This window comes from Seriola lalandi, unplaced genomic scaffold (genome assembly GCF_002814215.2).
Source record: "Seriola lalandi dorsalis isolate HSWRI2012SDOR001 ecotype SW California unplaced genomic scaffold, Sedor1 jcf7180002054864, whole genome shotgun sequence".
NCBI classification, from domain to species: Eukaryota; Metazoa; Chordata; class Actinopteri; order Carangiformes; family Carangidae; genus Seriola; species Seriola lalandi.
The window spans coordinates 327,993-354,791 of NW_019525417.1; the positions used below are offsets into that span (position 1 = coordinate 327,993).

At 42.9% G+C, this 26,799-nt stretch overlaps 3 protein-coding genes across 5 annotated transcripts; 2 read left to right on the plus strand and 1 right to left on the minus strand.

The window, feature by feature from the left end:
- The first annotated feature begins 111 nt into the window (after window positions 1-111).
- LOC111670935 (uncharacterized) lies at window positions 112-8,020 on the plus strand. Of its 2 annotated transcripts, none has more exons than XM_087179780.1 (3): window positions 112-1,315; window positions 4,285-5,463; window positions 6,624-8,020. In XM_087179780.1, the coding sequence occupies exons 2-3, from the start codon at window positions 4,423-4,425 to the stop codon at window positions 7,011-7,013; spliced, it is 1,431 nt and encodes a 476-aa protein (XP_087035906.1). In that variant the 5' UTR covers window positions 112-1,315; window positions 4,285-4,422; the 3' UTR covers window positions 7,014-8,020. The 2 variants fall into 2 exon arrangements, with proteins under 2 accessions (XP_087035906.1, XP_023283658.1); XM_023427890.2 differs by having other exon boundaries at window positions 113-1,260.
- Window positions 8,021-9,413: 1,393 nt separating this feature from the next.
- Window positions 9,414-18,726, minus strand: LOC111670923 (bone morphogenetic protein 7-like). The gene is made up of 7 exons (XM_023427872.2): window positions 18,150-18,726; window positions 13,628-13,817; window positions 10,595-10,743; window positions 10,080-10,286; window positions 9,893-9,966; window positions 9,669-9,779; window positions 9,414-9,580 (listed from the first exon to the last, which is right to left on the minus strand). Exons 1-7 carry the CDS (start codon window positions 18,544-18,546, stop codon window positions 9,431-9,433), a joined length of 1,278 nt encoding a protein of 425 aa, XP_023283640.1. The 5' UTR covers window positions 18,547-18,726; the 3' UTR covers window positions 9,414-9,430.
- Window positions 18,727-20,758: 2,032 nt separating this feature from the next.
- rae1 (ribonucleic acid export 1) lies at window positions 20,759-26,692 on the plus strand. Of its 2 annotated transcripts, XM_023427845.2 has the most exons (13): window positions 20,759-20,870; window positions 21,521-21,639; window positions 21,786-21,890; window positions 22,112-22,204; window positions 22,299-22,385; window positions 22,474-22,560; window positions 23,592-23,663; window positions 23,769-23,876; window positions 24,077-24,183; window positions 24,368-24,443; window positions 25,028-25,222; window positions 25,371-25,456; window positions 26,093-26,692. In XM_023427845.2, coding segments are annotated over exons 2-13 (1,107 nt in total). In that variant the 5' UTR covers window positions 20,759-20,870; window positions 21,521-21,549; the 3' UTR covers window positions 26,094-26,692. The 2 variants fall into 2 exon arrangements, with proteins under 2 accessions (XP_023283613.1, XP_023283612.1); XM_023427844.2 differs by lacking the exon at window positions 26,093-26,692 and having other exon boundaries at window positions 25,371-25,460.
- Window positions 26,693-26,799: the final 107 nt, after the last annotated feature.

Here is a 26,799-nt window from a genome sequence, read left to right on the forward strand (position 1 = left end):
GGGAGAGAGAGAGTGTGTGGGCAGAGGAAGTATGAAGTGACTCAAAGTGAGAAATCCTCTTCACCTCAAACTAAATTATGTGTGGGCTTTCTCATGACTGGGAGTTCACCTGATGAAGCCCTGCAAAAATCAATAGCTGGGACACGGGCTGCTGTGCAAAAGCTAAGTCATCTTTCTTGTATTTTAAATTGAAATGAAAGAGATAGGCAAGCAAGCAAAAAGAAAAAAGGAAAAGTGAGGAAAACATATAGAGAGCAAAGCAGGCAGTGAAGAAACTGTTTATGATGTCTGCACAACTATTAAAAGCTTCCTTTTTCTGCAGAGGATTGACTTTAGTCCTTAATGTCGACCTTTGAGCTCTATGGTCCAAAGCAATTACTAACCATTTCAAAGCAATCATTCTGTTTGGTGTCTCGCTGAGTCAGGATGAAACATTATTCACATCTGCTCCTGAGGTGAGAAAAGCAGGAAGAATTAGTGATAAGTGAGGGCTGTCTGCTATCAGACTGCAGATGTGATAGCAAGATTTCTGATTTACAATCCCTTTTATCTCGTATGAGTGTGTCCAGGCTAGTCTAAAGCAAGCGTTTCCCGCCCTCACTACACCGGGCAAAACGCCAAAGCCATCAGGCAGTCATACGCCTACCATCAGCTGAGGAGTTGCACAGCAGTCTCATTTCTAATTATACACCCAACAACAGAGAGCTACATGGAGAAAGGGAGAGAGTGTGTGGAATATGGAGAGAGGAAGAGGAGGGTGATTACAAATGGAAGAGAGGCTGAGAGTGCCACTCAGCAGCAAACACCGGGTGAACAGGTTCAGACGTGAAAGAAAGAAAGAAAGAAAGAAAGACAGAAAGAAAGAAAGAAAGAAAAAAGAAAGAAAGAAAGAAAGAAAGAAAGAAGGAAAGAAAGAAAGAAAGAAAGAAAGAAGGAAAGAAAGAAAGAAAAAACTAGGGAGACGTCAAATCTGTCTCAGAAAGGTTAACAGGACTGACTGACTGAGTAGAGTGGGAGTGTAAAATGTAAAAGCGAGTAGGAGGGAAGAGAGAGAGGAGGAGAAGAGACAAGAAGAGAAAAGGAGGAGAGTGTCTGATAGACAGTCTGTTGAGCTCGTCTGGATGTTTCTGCTCGTTCTGTTCTTTTCTCCTGCAGCCTTGGAGGACGACACAAGGCAGACAGGTGTGTGAGGACCGTCCGTGTTCATCTCGTGAACATGGATGCACAGAAAAAACGACGGATGGATGGACGGAGGAACATGTGAGTGTAGTCTCCTACATGAAGCTTCTCTGATATCAGCTTCTCTCGATTCAGGGTAAAGAGAAATTCTGAATGTGTTGCTGTGTTTTACTCCAGTTATGATATATATGCGCATTAGCCAAACTCTGAATGCATGTTTGAGGAACTCTTCTGTCTGTGGGATTCAGCACCAGGGGTTAAATTTAGTTGTGTTGCACTACATAGATAGAAACATCAAGCTGAATGAGTGCTTAGTGTTACCATTGCTGATATGCAAAAAATCCTCAGTGCAGATTATTATCATGATGGCTTCAAACACACTCAGAACCGCTGTGTATACATTTCATTTCCATAGATTAACATGCTGTAGTGAACTGTTCACCTCATAAGGTTATTAAGCCTGGCTTACATCACAGTCTAGGCCTGTTTAGGTCACGATCTCATCATACCTGTGTGTCGCTCATTGTGAGTAAGTATCCAAAACCTCGATGCCATTTGAATGAATTTAAATTTACACAGTGGGCATTTAGCTGACAGATCTATTTATGTCTCATGGTATAATGGAGAGTGCTCACACAGGAATGTAAGTGTGAGGGTGTTGTCTGATCTCACACACACACGTAATAGAGAAACAGCTCCTATTATCAGAGACATGCCTGTCAGAGAGAGTCAAAGAGGTCCATTCAGCGGCAGCGCTCGGCTATGATGATGACATAATACAGGGCATTAAGATGGGTTTTGCATTGACAGGCTGTAAAAGTCCTGCTCTGCTCTTCACCTCCCTGCATCACTTTGTGTAAATAATATGTCTGCAGAGCCGCGGAAGGTAACTGTTGTGTATGCGTGTGGCCACAAGGTACTTATATTTAGCCCCTCTGAGTGTATTGACTCATTGTGCATGCATGTAAGGAGGATGAAGGGGTTTCAGTAGCTTGAGGTGTTGGACATCACTTTAGTCCTACAAGAAAGAGAGAGAAACGCTGCAGCTGTGTGTTTAATATCCTGGACTTGGACACTGAGCGCACACGCTTTCCTTTGTTTTCTAGTGGAAAATGACACGAGTTTAAAAGAGATTGTTAACCTCAAAGGAAGTGAATGGACTGATACCATCTAACCACTAACTTTGCACCCACCCCCAACCTTTTACTTTGCCTTGTCCACACTACGCTCATTCCTTCATTAACCACACTCTGTGCAGTACTTTGTTACCATAGTAACTTTTTTTTTTCTTTACAAAGGAGTTGGTAGATGTCCATCAAACTAAACCACATCAATATATATTGTGTTGGTATTGGTGACAAAATTTCTAGCCTGACTGATAAAGTTTTACTCATAATTTTTGTGTCTGTATTAATTAATGATATGGACCAATAACTGGAGCAGTCGGTGGGATCCTTGTTTGGTTTTGGGATAAGTGTAATGTAGACCATGTTCATGTGGTTGAGGATGACTTTATTTTGGTAGATTTCAGACATTACTTTGGAGAACAGTGGTGAGAGAAGAGGCCAAAATTGTTTATAAGATTCTGCTGGGTAATCTGGGTGATTTATTGTTAGGCATAAAATGGAGATCTTTGGTGAGTTCATGTAGGGAGAGTGGAAGCTCTAAGGTTTTGGATTGAGTTTGAGTTAGTTTGGGTAGGAAGACACCCCTCAGAAAGCTTCTCAGCATCTGTGGGTGATTTATTCTGGTCTGAACTGTAGAGATTTGTGTAGTAAGATCTAAAAGAGTCGTTAATCATGGAGGGGTTTTGTGTTATATTACCAGATGTGTATATAATTGAGGTAATGATGGATTTTTCTGTTTGTTGCCTCAGTTGATTTGCTAAAAACTCACCTGTTTTATTTCCAAATTCAAAGTGAAGTTGTTGAAGTTTGAGGAATGTCTGTATTTTCAGTTTTCTAACTCATTATATCGTTTAATTCATGTTTGTTTTTTCGGAGTTCTATTATTACTGAATCGGTGGGGGAATGTGAGGCTCGAAGGTCCGATCTCTTCACCTCTTTTTGTAGATTGCATTCTTTTTCATTTTCTTCTTTCTTTTTGCGTGAATTGTATGATATTACAATTACTCTCATGACTGCTTTTGCTGTTTCCCATAATGTGCATGCTGATATTGCAGGGGTGTGTTTGATTTCAGTGAAAGATGCCCATTGTTGTTAAAAGTAATTGAGGAAATCTCTGTCTTTGAGCAATGAGTTGTTGAAGCGCCATCTAGGGGGAGGCTGAGGTTGGTGTTCTGCTAAGAGGGTAATGCTTATGGGAGCATGGTCAGAGATAAGGATGATATGGATGACTGGATAAGTTACTTTGTGAGTGATATAGTTGTTAGCCAAAAATAATTGATAGATAGATGTATGTAATATGACATGTAAAATTAGTATTCCTTATTACTGGGATTAATCATTCTCCAGATATCCATCGGTCCATAATCTGTCATGTACTGTTAGTGGGGATGAGGAGCGGCTTGGTGTGTTGGTGGATGGCGATGATGAGCGGTATGTGTCTGGGTCTTGAATGATGGGTTTGAAATTGAGTTTGAAAACCCTCAATTGGAGGAAGGAGGAGGGGAAAAGGGGGGTATGGGCCTGTGCCAGGCCGCCCTGGCTGTCTGCTGTGTGGGCCCCCGACTGTGGCACTGGGTAGCTGGACTTCGGTCCCCTCATCACACATATACACATACACACAAACAGACAATATATCATTTCATAATACACTTTGTGACTTGTCTATTATGCTTCATGGTCACAGTGTCTTCTGCGTCACTTTCTGTTTGTCTCCAATATAGATATATAGATTGGTGGTTGGAAAGCCCTCATTTGAAGCTGATGGTGCAGTTATTGTTGAGATGTCTGGGGGATACTTACAGGCAGTGATCTCAGCAGGTGGCACATTCAGAAGGGGGGGGGGGTGTCTGTCATTTATCACCATATTTTAAAGAGAGAGAGAGGGGCAGGCGGAGAAAGAGAGAGAGGGTGAGTCAGCCTGACGTGTTGTTTGTGAAGATGTAAAGTTGTTTGTAAAATTGTTTCTTCTTCTTTTCAGATCGTGACAACCTTGGACCTTACTATTTGCAACACTTGCCAAGAGACTAATGGAGTCTGTATCACATGATCACAACACCTCCTCAGCTTCTGCAGGAGGGCACGCAGTGCCAGTGTGAGCGACAGGCAGTGTGAGCCAATGAGCTTCACACCAAACCCGATTCTAGTCCCAGACAGGGACAGCCTTCCACTGAAAAAGAGGGACCAAAGACCGAGCTCAACATCACAGCAGCAGCAGCAGCTGTGTGATGCTGCAACATTCAAGGCGCCTTACCCTTACAAGAGTCACAGCGAGTTTAAGACAAAACACACAGGCCCATTTCAGCCAGTGCCAAGACGGGCTCCTGCACTCTACCAGCCCTGGATTCAGACTCACACATCCACCAGATCCAAGCCTCATGTGCTGTCTGCATTCAGGGAGCACCATGGCTGGGCAGAGTGGAGAGAGTTTAACCCCCTGCACCCTGGATGGGACTTTTCCCACCATTATCAGCACCACAGCCACTTATCTGGCACACCCACAGTTCACCCAGGGCACCCACACCACCCCTCCAGATTCAGCCCTACCTCCTTGGTCTTTGAGGGTTTCCACAGACTGGGTGGAGGCTACGGCTGGGAGCAGCTCAAGACATTAAGGGACACAAACAGGCAGAGCAGTGGCACGAATAAAGGACCATATGTGAGGAGAAGAGACAGGAAAGCTGAGTATTTTCCCAGGGTTGCAAAACCAAGTCCTCCATCGTTGAGCACATGCCTACCTCACTCTCCACATGAGGACCAACATGATTTGTTGCACCAATCAACAAATGTTGTCAGCCACCCTGTTTCTGGACGTTCCTTCCCTGGTGATAACTCAAACAGCACATACACCTCCATGAAGGAGGACACAGTCAGATCTTCTGTTCTGGCCTCTACTGAACATGCTTCTTCCTCCTCCTCCTCTTCCTCTCCCAACCGTTTCCCCTGGCTGCTCCCTCACTTCGTGGCCGGCTCTCTGATCGAGCTCAGAGACGGGCGGCTGAGACGAGTGGAGCACCTGCAGACAGAAGACTTCCAGCTGGGATCACAGGCCTGTCCAGACCTGCGTCTGAGCTGCTGCACGGTGCAGAGCATCTCCCCTTCAGCCTCCTCCTCCTCCATCTCACGCCTCCTGATCCTCCTTCACGACCAACAGTCACAGGTAAAGGAAAATCACTCTGTCATATACATCATTCACAGCAGACCGTTCACAAGTAGCTGTGAGCCATTTTTCTCCTTAAGCAGCATATCTACCAGATGTTGTGTTCAGGTCATATGGGAATGAATATAAACACAACCTTGAAGATCCATCAGTGATAAATATAACTGATTGGACTGGATTAAGACACAGTGCACAAATTCTTAAATGTTTTCAATGCCTTTGGTCAGGCTTTTACTGTGACATGTTAAAGAATAGAAGATGTTTCTATTTTGTACTGTGAATACATCCACTGAAAATACCAAAAACCAACCATGAATTGATCCTACCAACAAGTACTTCTTACATAATCATACATTAATTAGCCACACTTGACTGACTTGTTCCTTTATACAAGCATTCTCACGTACACCTTCCTGGCGCCATTAAGTACTAACACAGAAAACATGTATTATTCCACAGCTGAAAATAGTCCCCGACAAATGCAACATCTACTTCTGTTAGAGTAACATTTGCTAAGAACTACTGGCCAGGAAATTATTGAGCCTTTTTTTAAAACGTCTTCAGTGAGAATCAATGGACTTGTGGCTGACTTCCACTGAGGGGGCTAGTCAGAAAGATTGAATTTCTATGGGATTTGTCCACAACAAAAAAATATATTGAGGAATTCCAGCCTCAAGGCCTGTTCATGGTTTTCAGACAGGCGCAGACTGCGGAATTTGGGGGTGTATGCGAACGCAGACACATTTCACGAATGCGCACAAGACAACATGATGGCGACCTCCTGACAGAAGGAAGCAGCGTTTCCTTCACCTGCTGTATTTGCCTGAGCAACATGAAAAAGTCAAAAAAAAAGAAAACTGTGCAACAGCTTAACAAGAATTGGACCATGGATGGGAAATAAACAGTATGAGAAATAACCAGGATCCTTGCTTTTCGTGCCGACACTGAAACCATGAATTGGCCTTTAAGGTATAATGTCTGTACAATCTGCCAATCTGCCAATCATTACACTTCCATGTTTTTCTCACTGTAATTGCTATCTGACATGAATTCAGCACAAACAGGTTCCCCAAATCAAAACAACACCACCCCCTAGTGAACAAGTGTATACACTGCATCTCTGTTTCATCCTACTGTACACGTGTGTGTCCCTCCACCAGGAGTTGGTGGATGTCTATGTGGAGTACCCATTCTTTGTGCGTGGGCGGGGCTGGTCCTCCTGCAGCCCTCAGAAGACTGCCCGTCTTTGTGGCCTGCAGTGCCGCCAGCTCTGCGTGGGGGACGTCTGCCTGGCCCTCACACCCGTCCCTGCTCCACAGCCTCCACCGACAGCCGCCCCGGAGCCGAAAACCTCACCCAGGAAGTCAGAGAGAGGGTGTGAGCCCGTAAAGGTATCACACCCGCAGGTTCCCCCAGGGCCACAGTGGCCAGCAGCAGGGCAGAAGAAGGAAGCAGAGGCAGTGCGGAGGAGACACTATTCAGCCCCTGAGCTGAGAGGTTCAGGGACTAATTGCAGTGAGGAGGGTCAGTGGTTTATGGGCAGGGAGTAAGTCAGTCTCTTTTAAGCTCTGCTACATTTAGCCTATATTTGCTGTCTTTCTACCTCCTGCCTGTGCTTGACTGTCTTTTTCTACTTGTACCTAAGGAGTAAAAGCTGAGGAAGAACAATAAGGTTGAGTCTCAGGATCCCCTAGAGGTTATGTTAGCACATACGAATTTGTCGAGGTAAGTCAGGGATCACATGCTGATTATGTGAACTGAATCAGAGTTAAACTTCACATCTTCTGTGCGCCTGATCTCTGCCAAGTCTCTCATAACACAGAGTTAAACCTTGTTCATGCGAGAGAGAAAGTTTGAGAGAAAGTGGAGAGGTAAAGTGTACAAACGTCTCACCGCAGGGAGCTGCTTCAGTGACAGGGAATTTGTGAAAGATCTTGTAGGCTCAAATAATATTGTTTTAGATTTAAATCTGAGTGCTCGTATTCTTTCAGAATCAGCTCATGCTCCTTGAAAAGCACATAAAAATAGTCCCTCAGGTGATTCACTGATGATATCGTCTTAAAGTTTGTCTTCTGCCTAATAATATGTGAGGGTTCTTCATGCTAACAAATGATACAGTTTGAGAGGAAATTTCAAATTGACAATCAACACCATATTTGATTGTATCAGTAAGATTTAGTTTTACGCTTCTACCTCTATTTTCTATTTACGGTGACAGATAATTGTGTGTTTTTAACAGTGTGGGCTGTGATGTAAAACGCTTTGATGGAAGCTTTCAGCTACTCAGTGAATGTCACTATGAATGCCTTTATTTGCCACATTATGTAAAGTACGTGCTTTGCTTTTTGTACTAATGCGTATTTTAGTGGAGAATGGAGACGCTTGTGCTATTCTAGGTACTTTAAAGGCACAATCAGGAGTCAGTGTGCAGCATCATGTGTCAGCACTGTGATGTTACACACACTTTTCGTCACAGGCTGCTGTAAACCTGACAACAGATAAGGTCTTTAACTTGTGAAACGGTTCTCTCACTGTTAAATAAATCTGTTGTGTAAAATCCTGTGCATATTTTTTTTACAAAAAAGTGAAAAAGGTGTAAAAAAAAAAAAAACCTCAGGAGGTCCATTTAGCTGCTTTGAATCACATCACACAGTCTTCTTCAGCACATGGAGAAAAATGGATATGTGACCAAGGACTTATAGATTTTCAAATCTGCTGAGGAAGACAGTGTAATATGATCAAAAGCGTCAGAACAACCACTAAATGAACCTTGTGGAGAGATTGTTTTGACAACTACTGTTGCCAAAGTCTCTACATTAGCTCAATTTTGCTGAGGGTGCTTTGAATGCCACTGTAAAGAATATCATTGAGGCCAAATCAGGTAAAAACACTGATTCTTGTTTGATCATTTTCCATTTATTCAACTACTTATATCTGACAAAAGGAAATTACAGCCTCTGTTTGATCACCTGCAGCTCTGCTCCGACTCCAAGAAGGCAGCTGCAGTCGGGGGTGATGGTGCACACCCTGATGGCCACGTCATAAAGATGAATCACTGACATCTTGTAGACTGTATGCCTTTCACAGGCCTGGTGATATATGTCTGCACCAGGAAACCAGGTCCAACAGCCAGAGCTTTCAATCCCACACACTGTTATTAACAGTCTTGGCTGTCATTCTCCACTGAGTTCGTCCACATCAGCAGCAGCGCACACACACGCACGCACGCACACACACACACACACACACACACACACACACACACACACACACACACACAAACACACACACATGCTGCCAGATGACTTACACCTGACCTGGTCCAACTGGCCTTCCTAACAACCACCTCAACACCAGTGAGGTTTGCTGCAGAACACTTTTTCTGATCAGGAAGTTCATCCAGCTGTTCCAAAAGACAAGGTGCAGTGGTTCAACAGGAAGGTGGAGATTTAAAGTTTTATGGGCTGTGTAAGGCGTTATCGAATGCACATTTCTACCCAGGCAACATTTTATATTCTCGTGCCTGAAGTCAAAAGAGAATTGAACTGCAGTTACGTGTAGTACATCATATGATCTCTGGAAATGGGGAAAATGGTTGAAACTTTTTTACATTACGTCTTTAGAAATCCATGTTTTGTTTTAGCCTCTGAAGTACCTCCATACTGAGTCCTTTTAGTGCACTTTTTCTCATCACACTAAAAAGGAAACAAAGGAAATCCTTTGTTCAGTCTTTCTCTGTGACCAATAGTTGTGATCGGGCTGCGGTAGTGGTTAATACTGCATGGGCGGCTCAGCTGCCGATCATAAAAACAGTCTCCCAGAATAAAACTTATTCTGTGGCAGGAGCTCCCTTGTGACCAGGCAGTCAATCGTCTTGTCTCTGCTTCCTCCACCTCTGCCTTTTTAAGCCTCCCTCCAGATTTGCAAAACTCATAGGGGGGGGGGGGGGGGGGGGGGGGACAAGTGATCAGTGACAGCCGCAGGCCCTGACCACCATGTTACGGTACTTCTTGAGAATGACGTTGGAGCTGTCGTCGAAGTAGAGCACCGAGATGCCATGGAGCTGCGTTGGGGCACAGCAGGGCTTGGGCACCGTCTCCGGGTTGATAAAGTGCACCTGTGGTTAGAAGAGGCATAAATCAGTCCTCACAGAAAGTGGAGGTTGCAGTGAAAGTGCAATTCATTAGGGGCTGTTTGGGACTTACCAGAGTTTGCACAATAGCGTGATTAGTGGCATTCATGTAGGAGTTGAGAGGGAAAGCACATTCCCCTTCGCAGTAGTATGCTGCGTACCCCTCTGGTGCTATGATCCAGTCCTGATCAGAGTAAAACCACAGGCAAAGGTCAATTAACTGTCACTTCACTGGAAAGGAAATGAAGTTAGGCAAATGAAATCAGAATTCAATAAAATGAAAATTCAAATTTGTACCTGCCATCCCAAATCTCTGAAACTGACATAGAGCTCATGTTTTTTGCATCCCTCTTTAGACATGCCAAGGTTATCTGGAAGTGAATGAGTAGACACAAATGTATTAAAAGCATGTAAAATGTATCATAGCCATGGAGGTCAAAATCATTATTGTTCTATGATGGTGAGACTTTAAGCGTCCAGACACCTGTTGCAGCCTCCACTGCCTTTAGTGTATCCTGAACAGTCCTCTGAGGTTTGGAGCGATTGGACTGCCGACCTTTGTGGCCATGGGCAGAGCGGATGCTGCGGAAATGCACCTCACTGGCTTTGAAGAAGACAACCATGAAGGGCTGTTTGTCCTGGGGCCCACTCCCCGTCACCAGCCCCGCCAGTTGGGGATTCCTCCTCTGTCCTACAGGGGGAGTCAGGGGAAAGAAAACAACAAACCACTGAATATGACAACAATACACATCTGAGTTTCTACTAAACAATCATTTGTTCATCCTAATGCGACCACAACAACCACAACTGTAACTTAAACTCTAGGAGAGTTTAAGGAGTCTCTACAGAGATTTACTCAATATGTGGTGTCGCTTTTAACCACAGGATTCAAAGAGCATTCATCAAAACCATAAATCATTACTTTAGACAAAGACTGTAGTCTTTAGACTGTTGCGGCTTCAATGTATCCCAACCCGTGACTGTATGGCAGCAACTGACCGTGGTTGTCCTCCAAAACCAGGTGCAGTCCAAGGTTCTGCTCGGGGTTGACCAGCCAGAGGTTACTGGTGGTGGTCAGGTCATAAACCAGCCAGCCCTCCTCTGCAGCCCAAACCTCTCGCTGGTCCAGCAGCAACAGCTCCACTTCACTGGGAAGAGAACAATATACCTTTATTGTTGAGGCAGATGTACATTTCAAGGTATCTGATGAAGTGATTTTCTGGTATAAACTCAAATCTCAGATTCATTGAAGTTTCCTTGAAAGCAACAGACTTTCAACCATCTCTGCATGCAGCATCTCTTGTTTTCAAGTTCCTGTGCACTGAATTCAGTCCTTTGTGAAATTAATGGAATCCAATGTCTGTCTGGAAGTTATGAAAACAATCTGAAGACATGTGATCTGCTTAGCAAAATAGGTAGCTGTCATGCAAATTATATAAAATGAATATGTAATAGGCTAAGAATCCCAAACTACATGTGTGGTCCTGTAATATCTGCAGTGTAGAAAGACAGGATTAGGACAACTTGTTCTATGTTGTTTTGGCTGAATACATCAGCAGATTTGATTTGAAGTGAAACAACAACTCTGAGATGAAAGAACTTTCAGCCTTGTGTTTGAAGGTATTTACATCCACACTGGGAAAACTGTGCAGGAATCATAACCATTTTATACACATTCCTCCGGTTTTCAGACAAAGCAGAAGGAAAATAATACATTAATGGCAACACAGAAGTTTTATGGCCAAACATTGGGAGTCAGACGCCTGACCTCAGAGTGTGTTTTATTTGCTAAAGACCAGGCTGGAGCCAAAACAAGGAAGAATTGAATATGGCTGCCGTACAGGTTAGAGCATCGCCACGGAAAATACCAGATGTTTTCAAATCTCTGTTGTAGACTTCTGACAGCCATTAACTGCAAAGGACTCAAATGTTAAACATGATCATTTTAGTTACATTTATATTAACTTGTCCACTTATGTGTTCGGTTCTATATAAAAGGTGCTACAATCTCATCATTGTTCATCAGATGTAAATTAAATCTGAGAGGGATTTCCCTCAAGAGCAAACAGCCTGAACCATGTATTCTCCCTTTAACAAACAAGCACTTTCTTAACATCCAAGAAGAAGAATCCTACGCAGATGTGTCGTCTAAAGGGCAGATTTCACAAACAATAGCTTTGTTTACAGGCTCTCAGGCAGACGTCTGTCTTGTAGTCCTGCTGCCTGCTCGTCTGAATGGAGCGGCCTCTGTGTTTCTGTGAATGACAATGGGGTTGCCCTTAACACCATCGTAAGCTCCGCAGTCACGATGAAAGACTTAAATCTGCTGATTCCTTCTGCTCACTGACGTCCCCCGTCAGGCTGAGGCGGGTTGATGTGGTGCAGAGACTCTATAATGTGGCTGGATGGCGGAGCATTGATTTATGAGGAAGAGGAGGAAGTATAACTATTCTTCAACAGAGGATCTGTCATGTTTCAGATTTTCAGATGTTTTTGAAACAAGAACACGGGGTGAGAGTGATACAGAAACTGGCAGACTGACAGATAAAACAGACCTACAGACAGATACATGGGGGAATAACCACCTGTGTAACAGAGAGTGAAATGACGTCTTGAGGCTTGAGAGTGTTATTTGTGGTCGGAGCCGCGCATTATAAATGCAGGTCTCCCGGGGACTGCACTGTTGTGACTGTGTGAGGGTAAACTTGCTCTGGAGAGAACCACTGTTTCTGTCACTGACACTAATGTCTGTGTAAACAACCACAGTGCTGACACTAACATCAGCAGAAATAACCTGTGGGGAAATGTAGACAGACGCGACAGATCTGTGTGCACGTACAGCAGCTTAACAACCAGCTTTCACAGAGTGGCATAATCTGTTTATTTAAACACAGCCGCGCTACTCTTACCATGTCACTAGCATAAGTGGATAATCATATGACACATCCAGCTAACATGAAGACTTGCTTGCTTTAAAGGGTCATTTCACCTAAATTACAAAAACACATCTTCTCACTTAACTACAGTGATATGCAGCCACGAGGAGAGTTTTAATTATTTCATTTTAAGCTGGTTTCAAATGCTCAGGTTTCTGCCACCAACCAAATATAACGGAGAAAAACAGAATTTCATAAGTTTATAGTGACTGAAAAATGACATTTAAACATATCTGAGATGCTACTGCTACGCTAGCAGCTCTGTGAGGCTGTACGTAGGCACAATGGTGCTTTGAGCTAAACATCAGCACACTAACATGCTGCTGTTAAGTACGTATAATATTTATCATGTTCACCATCTTCATATAGCATGTTAGCATGCTAACATTTGCTGGTTAGCACTCAACAAAAATTACAGCTAAGGCTGATGGGAATGTCATTAGGTCAGGCTCAGTATTTGTTCATTTGTCCAATCAAAGTCTTGGACAAATTAAAATGTCAGCTTCATGGTGGTGTTATGAGGAAATTTCATGGCAATTCAGCAAATAATTGTTGAGATATTTCAGTCTGGACCAAGGGAGTGGACCGTTACCAACAGACTGACATAACCATCCACAGTCACAACACTCGCATGGTTAAAAATTCACCAGCGATGTGTCCTACAAGCAGGATAAGCCACATACCTCTCTCTGAACAGCAGAACTACTTTCTATGAAAGACATAGTCCTAATAAAAAGCACTGACAGTTTGCTCTGTGAATTATCCAGAGTAATGGGGACACTGCTTCTGGAAAGTCAAGTTGCTGGTTTTTTGAATGTCATTTTTCAAGGCTGTGAGCACCACATACAAACGACCTCCATCATATTCGGGTCGTATCTCACAATCTACTCAAATAAAACCAAAACTATCCGCATTGCTAGATACCATTAAAGATAAGTGAGAAAATACGTTTTCAATAATTTGGCCAATTTGATACTAAATGTCCAGAAACACTAGATCAAGGTGACACACATGAAACAAGATCAAGCAAACCAAGGGAGAAATAATAACAGAGGAATGGTAAAACGACTGAGAGCTGAAAATAAAACACCCATACCTATTTGGAGGCTCCTGCAGGACCTGGTAGACGCTGACTCTGAATGTCTCATTCTCGTAGCGTTCCTGGATGAAATCCGTGTAAATCCTGAACTCTGCTGCGGTGACGGCCTCTCCCTCTGGAATACGTGAAAGGTCAAAACGAAATTCCCTTCGGTGCTGCTGGTAGAGGAGATCCTGATCCTGATCAACTACAAGGAGAGGAAAGAGAAGAGGATATAAAGAGCAGATCTGAAGAACAGGTGGTTTTCTGACGGTGACACAGAGGTCAGAGGCTGTAAATCAACGTGTGATTGAGGCTTACTTTTCATCAAATTCTCAAACTGTACTCTACCCAACTGTGATACAAGCGTGATTAATGGTTGACTGTTTTCTCCCCACACACACAGTAAAATAATATCTCTGAGCCTCACAGGGAAAGTTTGTACATGTGTGGAAAAAGCAAACCGCTGAGTACAATCAGATGGTAAACCAGTCAGTGGCTGCAATATCTGTCAAAACTGTCGCCGAGTCGAAGGATTCTCTGATGTGTGTCGCTCTGCCCACATCTCTGAAGCACCGTTAGAAACAGGAAAAATCCGGCCTCCGTGAGGGAAGTGATTGATCTAAACATCACTTAAGTCGAGTCTGCCATACATGCCAATGTGGGGGAGTAAAAACGTACTCAGGGCTGAGTTTGGCTCCCTGTTTAAACTGCACACATGTGCTGACCACAAGAAAAGGCCTGTTAAGGCACTGCCCGGAAAACCACAGCAGCCAGTGTGCTTTTACAAACACACTCACGTAAAGTATAGAGAGCCACACCAATTCATGTGCGACTTAACTACCAGAGCCTGTACCACCCACACGTCCCTGATCATTCTGCCATGTATTACGGTCCAGTGATTTCATTCTGATTGTAGAGGATACGGTGAAGCAGCAGTAGCGGGTGGCACAGTGGGGTTTCCACCCCGCCCTGATCCAGCTGAAGCTCTCAACACTCAGATTTTCCAGAAGAGCGCTGGTCAGAAAGACCCCAAAGCTCCCTGAAGCTTTCCAGTGTCGTGTTTTTACAGTGTTAGTCAATGTGTTTGTCCTTGGAAAGAGCAGTGGAGGTCTCTGTGAAGGTGTGTGCAGAGCAGCGATTAGCCACTTTAAACACATCCTGCCCAGTGGCATACACCCTGACATCATCATGACATCACCCTGCCTTCCTCCTGACGGTCCGCCATTGTTTGAGTGTGCAGACACCCATACACACAGTACCCCAACACTAGAAACATAACTTTTTTTTCCACAAAAGCACTCACACACACACACACACACACACACACACACACACACACACACACACACACACACACACACTCACACTCAAAGTCTTCTAAAAACACTTCTAACGACACAATAACACACACAAGCCATTCGTTGTTAAGAGCGGTGCATTCTGAACCCTGCGAGTCATTTGTTTGACCGCAATTAAATGCTGGGAGGGAACGAGGGGTGTTTTTATGAAAGCAATAATTGCTTGTAAGGACTTGGTGTGTTTACGTTAGAGACCATTAGCTGCAAAGATCAGACCTCAGATATGCAAAGTTCCTTCTGGGAGGCATTTCAACACTTCAGCTTTCCTCTGACACTGCAGGGCCACACAGCCATGGAGCTATCATTAACCTACTGCAGTTTTATAGTAAGTGGGAGCTTTCTATACAAACAGGTGTGGGTGGTTATAGGATGCATCACGATGTCTGCACAGAAACAATAATAATTGTTTTAAGTTTATATTATTGTTGTGCATTTGTCTATTCATTTGTCATGTGTATGATGTTTAATTTATTCAAGTTTGTGGTAAATATTATTCTGGCCATTCATTGGTAGGCATTGAACGTGTGCATATTTAACACCCTATAAGCTGGTGCATGGCAGATTATTAGAACCACCAAAAAGGCTTTTGATGAATAAATTTTGCACCATTTCATAAACCTGCTGCAGAATGCAGAGCAAAGGGCTGAAAGGAAGTCCATCAAGGGCGGCCGTGCAATTACAACTGGAGTAAAAAAGAAAGCAATTATTTTGCAGACGAATGTACAAATAATGAGAAGGTTAATGAGATTTTCTGGCGGGGCAAAATAAATTCTTCATATGATCTCCTTATGCTACCTACAGATCAGCTTAGCAGGACAAACACATTTCTTCCTGCTCGCTCTCAAAAACACAATACTCCCTCTGTTCTTCGGTGAAGCGGTCATTCTTCCAACTGTTTGAGAGCATTTTGCACTCCCTTTTTTTTTTTAATGAAAGCCAGTGACATTTCTGGTCATTAAGCCTTTTCCCATGCTCTGCAGGTGTGCTGTGTTCAATGCAAAAAAAGCCCATACTGAACGCATGTGTACCCATCTCCAGGCAAAGACTTCAGCAGCGGTAAACAAGGAGGCCGTCGTGAGGAGTAGCAGAGCAGAGAGTGAGAGAGGGCTGCAGAACAGCTACGACTGATAAGACTGACAGCAAGGTCAGGCCTCAGCTGTGCGTTCAATCCCTTTCTGTATAAACAACTGTACAATAGAAACTGCAAATGTGCAGTGCAATAGCAGCTGCATTGTGTAATGTTGCATGACAATGAGACTAATGCTTTTTCCTGTGATTCTGGAGCACAACCTGTGGTTTGGCATTCCAACAGCAGTAAACATATGCAGCCGCGTACATGTATGAGCATGTGCACAGTGATGTGATATACAGAGTGTGTGTGTAGACTTTACAATATGACTGCACAACCTCTAAAAACACTATCTAACAAATGATAGAGAGGGGCTGAATACTTCCTTTTAACTTTACTTCTAACGTAATTAATTTAATTTAAAGATGAAGTAAATGCGGCTGATTTATTTAAAATAAGCAACTTAAACCACTGTCCACCTGCACTATATACCTGGAGTACACTGGGAGCACTACAGCAACTCTCCCTCACACTGGAAGCTGTGGTCTTTGGAAAGGAAACAATCCAGTTGGGTCTTGAAGCGATCATCCAGGGACCACCAAGATAGATCTACTCCAGCACAATGTGAGAGCATGAACTAAAAACTCTGCCAATCATCAGCACAGGAGGCCGTGGTGGCTTGAGAGAGAAATAATACACACTCGTTGTGTCCTTTTTTTTTCCTCCTTCCTATTTATAATCAGTCTTCAGATGTGGAACCACATAAATCTGTTATTGGTTTTCAGAAACAATGTTTCCAGATCTCATTAGCGAAACGCTGTCAGTTAGAAGTTCACGACTAAAGACATAAAATCTTATGTGATGCAGTTCAGATTTTTTTATAGTTTCCAAATGTTTAGTATTAACTGCACGTTTATAGGCTGATTGAAAAAATAACTCTGAATGGCTCCTCATTTAAAGGCTTCAGTTCAATCTCAATGGCAAACAAACAGATGGTTAGAGGTTTCTTGGAGACGTATCTGAACAAACTTCCTCTCCTCATGCTGACCTGTAACCCTCATCCAAGCCCTGAGGCAGCAGAGGTCTGTAAAGGAGGCGAGGGTTGGTCTTGGATGTAACCACATCCGGATAAGAGCCACAGGCACCGTGCCATCTGCTTGTTTCACCATAGTGATATCAGAGCTGCGGTAGGATCTCCAAGGGAAACAAAGGCAGGAGTTGCTTTTTATAAATTCAATAATGTCTGAGTGAGCCCAGACTCTCACCTGTGACCCCTGTGATTTACACCCTCCAAACAAACACACAAACAGATGTAGATGCAGGAATGCGTGCACACCTGCGATAACAGAGATTACTGCAGCAATAACATGAGTTTAGATGCAGTTTGTATCTTGATCTCACTCAACTTGTCTCCCACTCCCCAGGGGTTTAGAAATGCCTGTTCAATTCCTAGTCATGCGAAACAAAGCCATGCTAAAGCCTGCCCCCCAGAGCTTTGAAGGGATTCTGGTGAAATCGGATACAGGCATGTTGTCATAACATTTACAGCTCGGAATGCATAATGCTTGATTTCAAGTAAAGAAAGTGACCTAAAAGCCACAATGTCAGAGACACAGAGTCTTTCGCAATGACACACACACTTAATCAATGCACTCTGTTGTCAAGTACTACACAGGCACTACACTGCAACAAAGTACAAAGCATTTAAACCCATGATTCTTTAGGTGATTGAGTCAGATAACAAAGATAAAACTGCCCCTGTACAACAACATATAATGAACTTTGTTTGTTGTTTTGCAGTTTGTCAAGAAAAATCTGTTATAACTACAAAATAACTTTTTAAATGTTACAAATTTCTATGAACCAGTCCCTGTGGTATCAATTTGTGGCCACTGGTGATAATGGAGGAGCAGATTCAGATTTTGACACTCAGAGTATCACAGAGCCCTTATATGTCCTTATAGGGGAGTTGTAATAAAAAAGTCATAAATTCAAATTTTATAATGCTTCTGAGCCACTACACACATAGTGTGTCTATGTTATCTAATGCAAGTTAGACACAGGATTTTAAAAAAAATTGAAATGACCTCCAAAAGTCAAGTTAACTTACCGAGGTTGACAAAGCTCATCACCATATCTGCGTCATCTAGGAAGCGGCTGTCTTGAGGGGTCACCATGGGGGAGGCCTGGGTCGGTAAAACGGGCTTGTAATAAGAATATCCCTGTGGCCCTGTGTCCGTGGAGATAGTGTTGTACAGGTCCAGCATGAACATCGGGGCAGCGTTGTGTTTGGTGTGGAAGTGCGGCCGCGGACGTTGCGGCAGCCCCAGGATGGAGAGAATCTCCCGCTGCATGTCCCTGCGCTCCTGGCTCCGCAGCCGCCGCTGGATGAAGCTGGAGCGCACCTCGTTGTCCATGGAAAAGTTGGAGAAGGCGACCTGCGTGGACAACGCGCAGTAACACCAGGACAAGAGGGTCATTATTGTCGGCAAGGCGCTTGTCACCATTTTTGCCCAAATTTTACGCGCGCCTCCAACAAGTCGAAAGATAAGACTAGAGATGTGGTTCTTTTGTTAAAGAGTCCTCCTTCATGTGGGGAAGTAAAACACACTACCCTCTATCAACTCGGAATATCACTCCCTCATCCTCTGCCGTTGCGCACTGTCTCATACTGCCCTGTGCTCTTCTAGATGGCAACTTGGGAATGGATTTTATTGAGGCTGTGTCAGGGGAGGGGCAGGAAGGGTCCAGAATGGGATAAACCAAGACTGGGGAGACTGGGGCAGCGTGTGGGAGTGAGGCAATGAAAAGTAGAGCGAGAATGGATCAGTGTCCTTTCATGAAGTGCATTTCTCTATCTTGGTAATAAGAAGGGTGGGGTCTCCCATCACTCCATCCATTGTTTTTTAAAGGGCTCTTTGGCCATTGATGAGAGTGGGACTAATTAGGTAAGCATATCTTTTCCCTGGAAATCTGTCTCCTCTGTAAGTCTGGCAGCCAGTTTCTCTCTGTTGTGACCACAGTTCTTCAGTCCTACCATCAAAGGTCATGTGTACTTATTTTCGCATCGCATGGTATTTTGCTTATAACAGACCTGCAGTTTAAATTTATTGGCACAGTGCCCCCACACTGTGCACATGGAGATACTTCAACACTAAATGATCAGTCTGAAGGTAAAGAGCGGAAATCCACTAATCTCTTCTTCAACACAGACACCTTTGAACTCAAACAATAAAGTCAAGCCCACCCTAATTGTTGAAGGGAGTGATCAGCAGTAGCAGCCCAGGTACATGAAGGGACATGCCAGTGGCCCCTATGAATTACTACAACAATGGATAAGGTACTCCACTGCGGCTGCTATAATAGAGAGGTAATGGGGGTGGAGGGCGGGCGATGAATGACAAAGGAAGGATCACACAAGTACAGATACATCTGCTTGTTTGAGGACAGCGGTGACTGGATCAGCACACTAAAATCAAGGGAAGAGGTTAATGTGTCATAGCCACCAAACTGAAATGGCCTTTTACTAGTGTGCTTTTCTGTTTCTCAGCTTCTATTTTCAACTCCTCTCTTTGTATAAAGGGAACCACTGGATAAACAGATTCATTCAAACTAAAATTAACCAACAAAAAGGTAATTCAAAGCTACAGTTGCACCAGAAAAAATGTTTTTCTCAGCAGAAGTCAATTTACATGACTCATCCCTTGAAACCCATATAAACTCAAGAGTCCTCCCTGTCCACTACAAACATTAACATTTGTAAACCTTACTCCCTCTTTAACAGTAACTATTTAAGACTGTAAAACTCAGCTTTGCTCAAGGACTCTTAAGCGGGGTGGATGCATCTCAACATGTCTCCCAACTGACAGTCTTATAATTTAATGTATTGGAGCTACAACCATACTGTGTGTCATATTATTTTAATGCACATAATGCAACAGATGAATAAGAAGCACTGAGATTGGGTTGTTTTATCCATATATTAGGGCCTGTTTTACTATTAAACTGTGAAACGTTGCTATTAATCCTCCACCAAAACTTTTTATCATATACACAGCTTGTTGATCAACCTGATTTTTATTTTGTATTCAAGCTTTTCAATCAGACTATGTGTCCATGCTGGTCCATGCAGGCAGAATCTAAATTTAAGTAGGCTATAAAAAGGAATACAGGCATGTTATTATGGGTGTTGGAAAGTACATAAGCACATGAATAATTAAGTACAATTTTGAGGTCTTGCAGTTAATGTTGCTTTATACCTCTTCTTTATACATTATGTATAGGCCTACTACTTCTGCTTCTACATTTCAGGTGGAAATATTACAGTCCACTGTATTTATCTGAAAACTATGTAAAGTAGAATAACTCCATCTTCTCAACCAACTAAACCAACCTCTTGTTAATGCATCTGTAATACTAAAAACATTGAACTGTATGTGCGCTCCACTAGTGAGAGGTACTTGTGTGAGACAGATACGGTAGCCTACTAATGGAGGTGACAGTGGGTTTGTCCAAAGAGACCCATGATAATCGTCTACATTTTTCTCTCAGTGTAGCCTGCTGGGATACGATGGCAATAGACGAGAGACTGTACTTACCCTGAATGCAGCTTCACACACTCCCCCGCTGCTTTCCGCAGAACAGTTAAGTCACTTTTTGTCATGCACTGCCTCCAAGCGTTACTTCATGAAAGTGTGCTTTTAGCGGACCTGTTACGTCATCAAACTGCGACGTAGCGTGAAACAAGCGCCACATTTTTCCTGCGCCAAATAGTTTTGGCGTTTTCGGCGTTACCGCTTTAACTACAGCCACAGCCAAAAACAAATCTGGGGTATGTGTTTTGATGTTGTTATGAGGCGGTGTTACAGATGCTGCGGTGTTTAGATGTAATGTCCAAAAAAATGTTGCTGCACGGGGAAGTTATCCCGGTTGATGGTCTCAGAAACGGTCTTAGCTAACGTTAGCTAGGATTCAATTATCTACATTTTCTGATCCACACAACGATTCAATTATTAGCACGTGAGGTTAGATGTATTTTAGATATAATTCACGGTTCAACTGCCCACACATGCTTATGTTAACACGCGAGCTAACCGCTGGTGTGTAGAGGCTAGCAACGGTCATTAACGGAGTTAGCGTTAACGTTAGCTGCCGAGCTGCGTCCTGTCAAGTGTCAGATGTATGTGTCTACGTTACTCGAGTTAACCTCTGTGATGTCTAACCTATATCATGAGTGTGAAAATACTTATGTGAGTGCCATGCTAAAGGTCTGGCAGTATCAGTTATATAGCCCAACCTAATGCTGCTACCCAGCGTCACATACAGTGTTTGATTCAACGCCACATCCAGTTTGTTTTTTTATCACCTACTGCATGTTACCCGTGAACACGATGTGGCTTCTCACAATGTGGATGGATCCAAAAGCTACAGGCAATGTGGTCTATCGTTTGTGAATCACCCCGTACCTCTGTCTTGTCCCAGGTGTTCATTAGGAATAACTTTAAAGCACTATGAGCTTATTTGGGACGAGCTCCGGGTTTGGAACAGGAGGGACCGGTGTCTTTGGAAGCACAACAACAGACAGTCATAATCCAATGAAGGTAAGGTGGAGAACTACAGGAGAAAAATATTTGACGTGGTTTCTTATAATTTGTTATGGTGGCTCGCTGAAAACGGTGCCTTCACCTTTTTATCGGACAGCTTTATGTTTCTCCTTTGTTGCTGATGTTCCTAACTTGTCTCACAGGATGTTGAAGTGACTTCACCTCCAGATGACAGTATCAGCTGTCTGGCTTTCAGTCCACCCACCATGCCAGGGAACTTCCTCATTGGGGGATCCTGGGCCAATGATGTGAGTTAGTTATGCAGTCATAAAATGGTGCTCAGTGAAATCTAGTGTATTTAGTGAAACATAATCAGTTGTTATTTTAATATGGGATTTCAGTGAAGTTGAGAGGCTGAGGGATGCCTCCACCAGGATTCTCTTCTACAAAGGACTACTTCTGCATAAAATATGTTTGTAGCATGCTCACAAGTTTACACAGTGTAACTGTTGTATCTTCTGACACTCAGGTCAGGTGCTGGGAGGTGCAAGACAATGGACAGACTGTCCCTAAAGCCCAGCAAATGCACACAGGTCCGGTGCTGGATGCATGCTGGAGTGATGTAAGTCTCATCCTGCGGAGTAGTCTCATCCATGCAGTAAATGCTGGGTGCTGGGTCATAGAATCATTTATGATGTGCTGTTCTCTTTAACCAGGATGGGAGTAAAGTGTTCACTGCTTCCTGTGACAAGACAGCCAAGATGTGGGATCTTAACAGCAATCAAGCGATGCAGATTGCACAGGTTGGATGAGAGCCCTCGAATCAACTATGTGGTCACAAGAAAGATAAAGATAAATTCAGTTAAGATCTTTCACCATTTCTCTTCACAGCACGATGGTCCAATCAAAGCAATCCACTGGATAAAAGCCCCTAACTACAGCTGTATCATGACTGGCAGCTGGGACAAAACACTGAAGGTACGGCACATTACATCAACATTAATTCATTCAATCTGTATTAAGGACACAGCTCATGGGGAGGTTCCATAGCAAGAAAACGACAAAAAAGACAAGGAATATATCATGTTTAGAATCACAAGCTAGTGAGAAAGGACAAGAACTGTTTTGGGGAGGTACAGAGTGTTTGTTTTTTTTTAATTACCAGACTGACTACTCTTTTGTTTTCTTGTGGTAATTGAGGCCAGATTAGGAAATAAAACAGCTTTCAGAAAGTCTGACTCATCAAATTCATCAGCACCCAGTCAGTCTGTTGTCAGTTAGTCTTTATTCCTTATATGCTTGTGTAGACACTGACACGGGGTTCCCATGGGTCCTTGAAATCCCTTAAAGTTTGTACATTTTAGAGAAAAAAAAACAAGGCCTCGTATGTTGTTGAAAATGGACAAATTGACAAGTCATTGAAAGTGCTTGAATTTCAATATTGTGTGCAAAAATAGAAATTAAAGTTTATTTGAATTTTTTGTTTTTACTTAACATTAGTAGACAGGGTTATTATATGGGGTATATAGGGCAATGTCTCCGGCTGTCTCTCAGCTCTTCAACCTTTAAATAAGTCTCTGTGTCTCTGGCTCAACTTACACAATATATTGTTTTGCTGTGCTGTGAAGGAGAAGGCAAGAGACCACATAGAGAGACCATCACTGTAACACAGCACAATTCAGAAGTGTTCACAACATTCAATCTCTTTTCAATTGTTGTATGTGAGCTTCGGTAAAACCTGCTAGTCCGCATTATAAAAACTCTTAGTGTGGTGTTCTCAGTAATTAACCTTAATCCGTGTCCTCCTCAAACTATGCTGTGTTGGGGCCTTGAATGTGAGGGAATTTGGTGTGGAAAGTCATTGAAAAGAGCTTGAATTTGATGTGGGTGTGGGAACTCTGCTGCCATATAACCATGCATAAGCAATTATTCAGTGATTGGCATGTCACACTTTGCAGTGATTAATGTAGCACTGAGGAAAATGACAGCTTGTCTGTTTTTCTCTTCAGTTCTGGGACACCCGCTCTCCCAATCCCATGATGTCTCTGCAGATGCCAGAGAGATGCTATTGTGCAGATGTTGTAAGTGGTTTTAGGGTTTTATGACATGTATTTTAATGCTTGCTGATCAGCTGATTGATTAATCATTTTTTCCCCTTTTTTCACCTTCCTGACCCTGATATGTAGGTTTACCCCATGGCTGTGGTTGCCACAGCCGAGAGAGGCCTGATAGTGTATCAGTTGGAGAACCAGCCCTCGGAATTTCGTAGAATAGACTCTCCTCTCAAACATCAGGTGAATACAACGTGTCACTAACTATTATATTTTAATTGTATCTCTCTATACAGCATGTATAACCAGATTCATTTTCTTTAACAATGAGAATGAAGCCAATTTTAGAAACTATAATGTAATATTTTGAAAATATAAATATTTCATTTTTCATACACTGTGGCCTTTTGATCTGATGTACATTTTTGACGTGGTCTTGGCAGCACCGCTGTGTGGCCATATTCAAGGACAAGCAGAATAAGCCCACAGGCTTTGCACTGGGAAGCATTGAGGGCCGAGTGGCCATCCACTATATCAACCCTCCAAACCCGTGAGTGTCTTAAAACAATCAATTTTATACAGTCTTATCAGTCACTACAGGGGTTTCTTTAGTACATTAAAGTGCAAATATTAACACTTTATTACTATCACTACAAAATTAAAAAAGGCACTGCCCTTACTGTTAAAAGCCAGAGGCAAAACATGACACATGTGTGTTTGCTGATGTCTCTTAGAGCCAAAGACAACTTCACGTTCAAGTGCCACAGGTCCAACGGAACCAACACAACCACTCCACAGGACATCTATGCTGTAAGTTCTTGCACCAGTATGTCTTTTTTTTTTTTTTTTCAGATCAAAGACAAATTATGCAAGTTTGTGGATTTTATTGCAAAGAGTTTTGATGCAGCTTGCTAAAAATAAACTTTTTCACAGCAGACATTCTCCTTGTCATAGCAGGAAAAACACAGGTAGGACTAATGACAGTAATACTGGATGCCCTTCAACTGGCATAACTGCAACTAAAAGTAATTGAATTAATTTACACATGTGCTTTACCTGCAATGATGTGTCATGTCTGCAGTGAAAAGGTTCAGTTAATAGTGTTTTATTTAGTGCAGTGTTCAGTATATGAAATCAGTATTAATGTAAAAATTAATAACACTAACATCAATTAATGTAAATTGCTTTTTTAAATACACCTATGTCGGTATCTCCTTTTGATAATAGCATGATTCCCTCTTGGATTTCTGTTGGACTTATAATGTCAGTTGATTTTCAGCCCTTGTGTATTACTTCACAGATTCATTGATTTATAATATAGTCACTGTGACCCGTCAACCAGCCTAGTGGTTCTTTTTTCCACGTGTCACCTGCTAATTTCCGTATTCCATCAGGTGAATGCTATCTCCTTCCATCCTGTCCACGGCACACTGGCTACTGTGGGCTCAGACGGGCGCTTTAGCTTCTGGGACAAAGACGCCCGCACCAAGTTGAAGACGTCAGAGCAGCTCGACCAGCCAATTACAGCCTGCTGCTTCAACCACAATGGCAACATCTTTGCGTATGCTTCCAGTTACGACTGGTCGAAGGTAGGAGGTGTAAAATCTTTATAGAAGTTGTGAACAGGTGTTTGTGCTCTACTACTGTAGTTTACAAAGTTCATTCTGGTCTCTACTCATAATTGTGCTCCAAAGTATTCCTGCTTTGTCGTCACTGATGCCACGCTGTATCACTCAGGGCCATGAGTACTACAACCCCCAGAAAAAGAACTACATCTTCCTGAGGAATGCTGCCGAGGAGCTGAAGCCTCGGAACAAGAAATGGTGAGAGAAGGGCAGCCACTGTCTGTAAACCTGGAGATCATGGTCGCCGGGCAGGGCTGCCCCGCTTCCTCTGACCTTTTGACTCGCTCTGGGCCCTTTCGAGGCTCCCCTTCGCATGCATGGATTTGGGCAGTGAGGACATGATTCAGATCTCAGTACTGCTACAAGTAGCCGTTGTGTAAAGGATTGGTGCAGCACCGACCTGAGTGAAGTCATTTTGAAGGCTTGTGTGTTCTCTGCGTATACAAGTGTATACAAGCTGCCTTTGCACTTCTACAGTCAGGATTCTTTGGGAGATGAAGCCTGCTGGCTTTTTACAGTATTTAGTACTTACCCTGTAGTAAGTAGTAAGGATTTGTAGTGTGTTCAGTGACATAAAAAAAAGCTATTTATGGATTTATTTAAGTTACAAAGATAACAGTGAAAAGATTAAGGGAATACTGAACACATGCAAGCATTCATTTATAATGACTCGATCATCATTTGTAAGGATATATTTTTGTCTGCTGAAGAGTGATTTTGTGCTGTTTATTCTGTGCAAAAAGGGACATGCTGAGAACCCCCTTTCAGAAATAAACAACAAAAAAAAACTCAGAAAAATGTTCTTTGTGACTGACTGCTCCCTCCTGTCTTTAGATTCATCGTGCCAAGTTGCATCTCTTGTGAGGAAATGCGGAAGACCTGCTGCTTTAGTGTGTGTATACGCTCGAGACAGACTCCTTCCTTTCGGCAAACACCCGGACCAATGCCATGGTGCTGCGTGTACTGTGCATGGACCAATCAGAGGGGCCTACCCAACCTGGCGTTGATGACAGCTGTGTGACAATTGGTCTTAGAGGTCATCATAGAAGGGGAGGGCTTTATTTGTCATTCATCTTGATGTCTTTTTCTTTTATGAGTTCCAGCTCCTCATTTTCTTTTTTTACAGCTGTCCAAAGACTTTTCATTCTCATTTGATTTGCTGTTACTCCGTGGTTTAGCTCCATTAATGAAACTGGGATGTAAAATAAATAACAAAGTGCATACTCTTAGATTTGAACATGTTTATTCCAACTTGAGGGAGTAAGTATGCTGTAAAAATGTTTGTTGGGTGTTTACGGAACTGTAATGTGCATGCGAAACCATGACCACTATCTCATATTTCAGCTGTAAATCTCTCCATCATGTGGGTCTCTGACATTGGAATCATCGCAAAATCAAAATGATAAACTTTGAACAGCATCTGTGTCACAATGACCCCTTCTGTCTGCTTGTTTTAATCCAAGTTAACCAGCAGGGTGAGCATTTTGCCCTTCAGGTACCTGTAGATAAGACCAGGATCTGTGGTTGGGAGCTAACAGGAC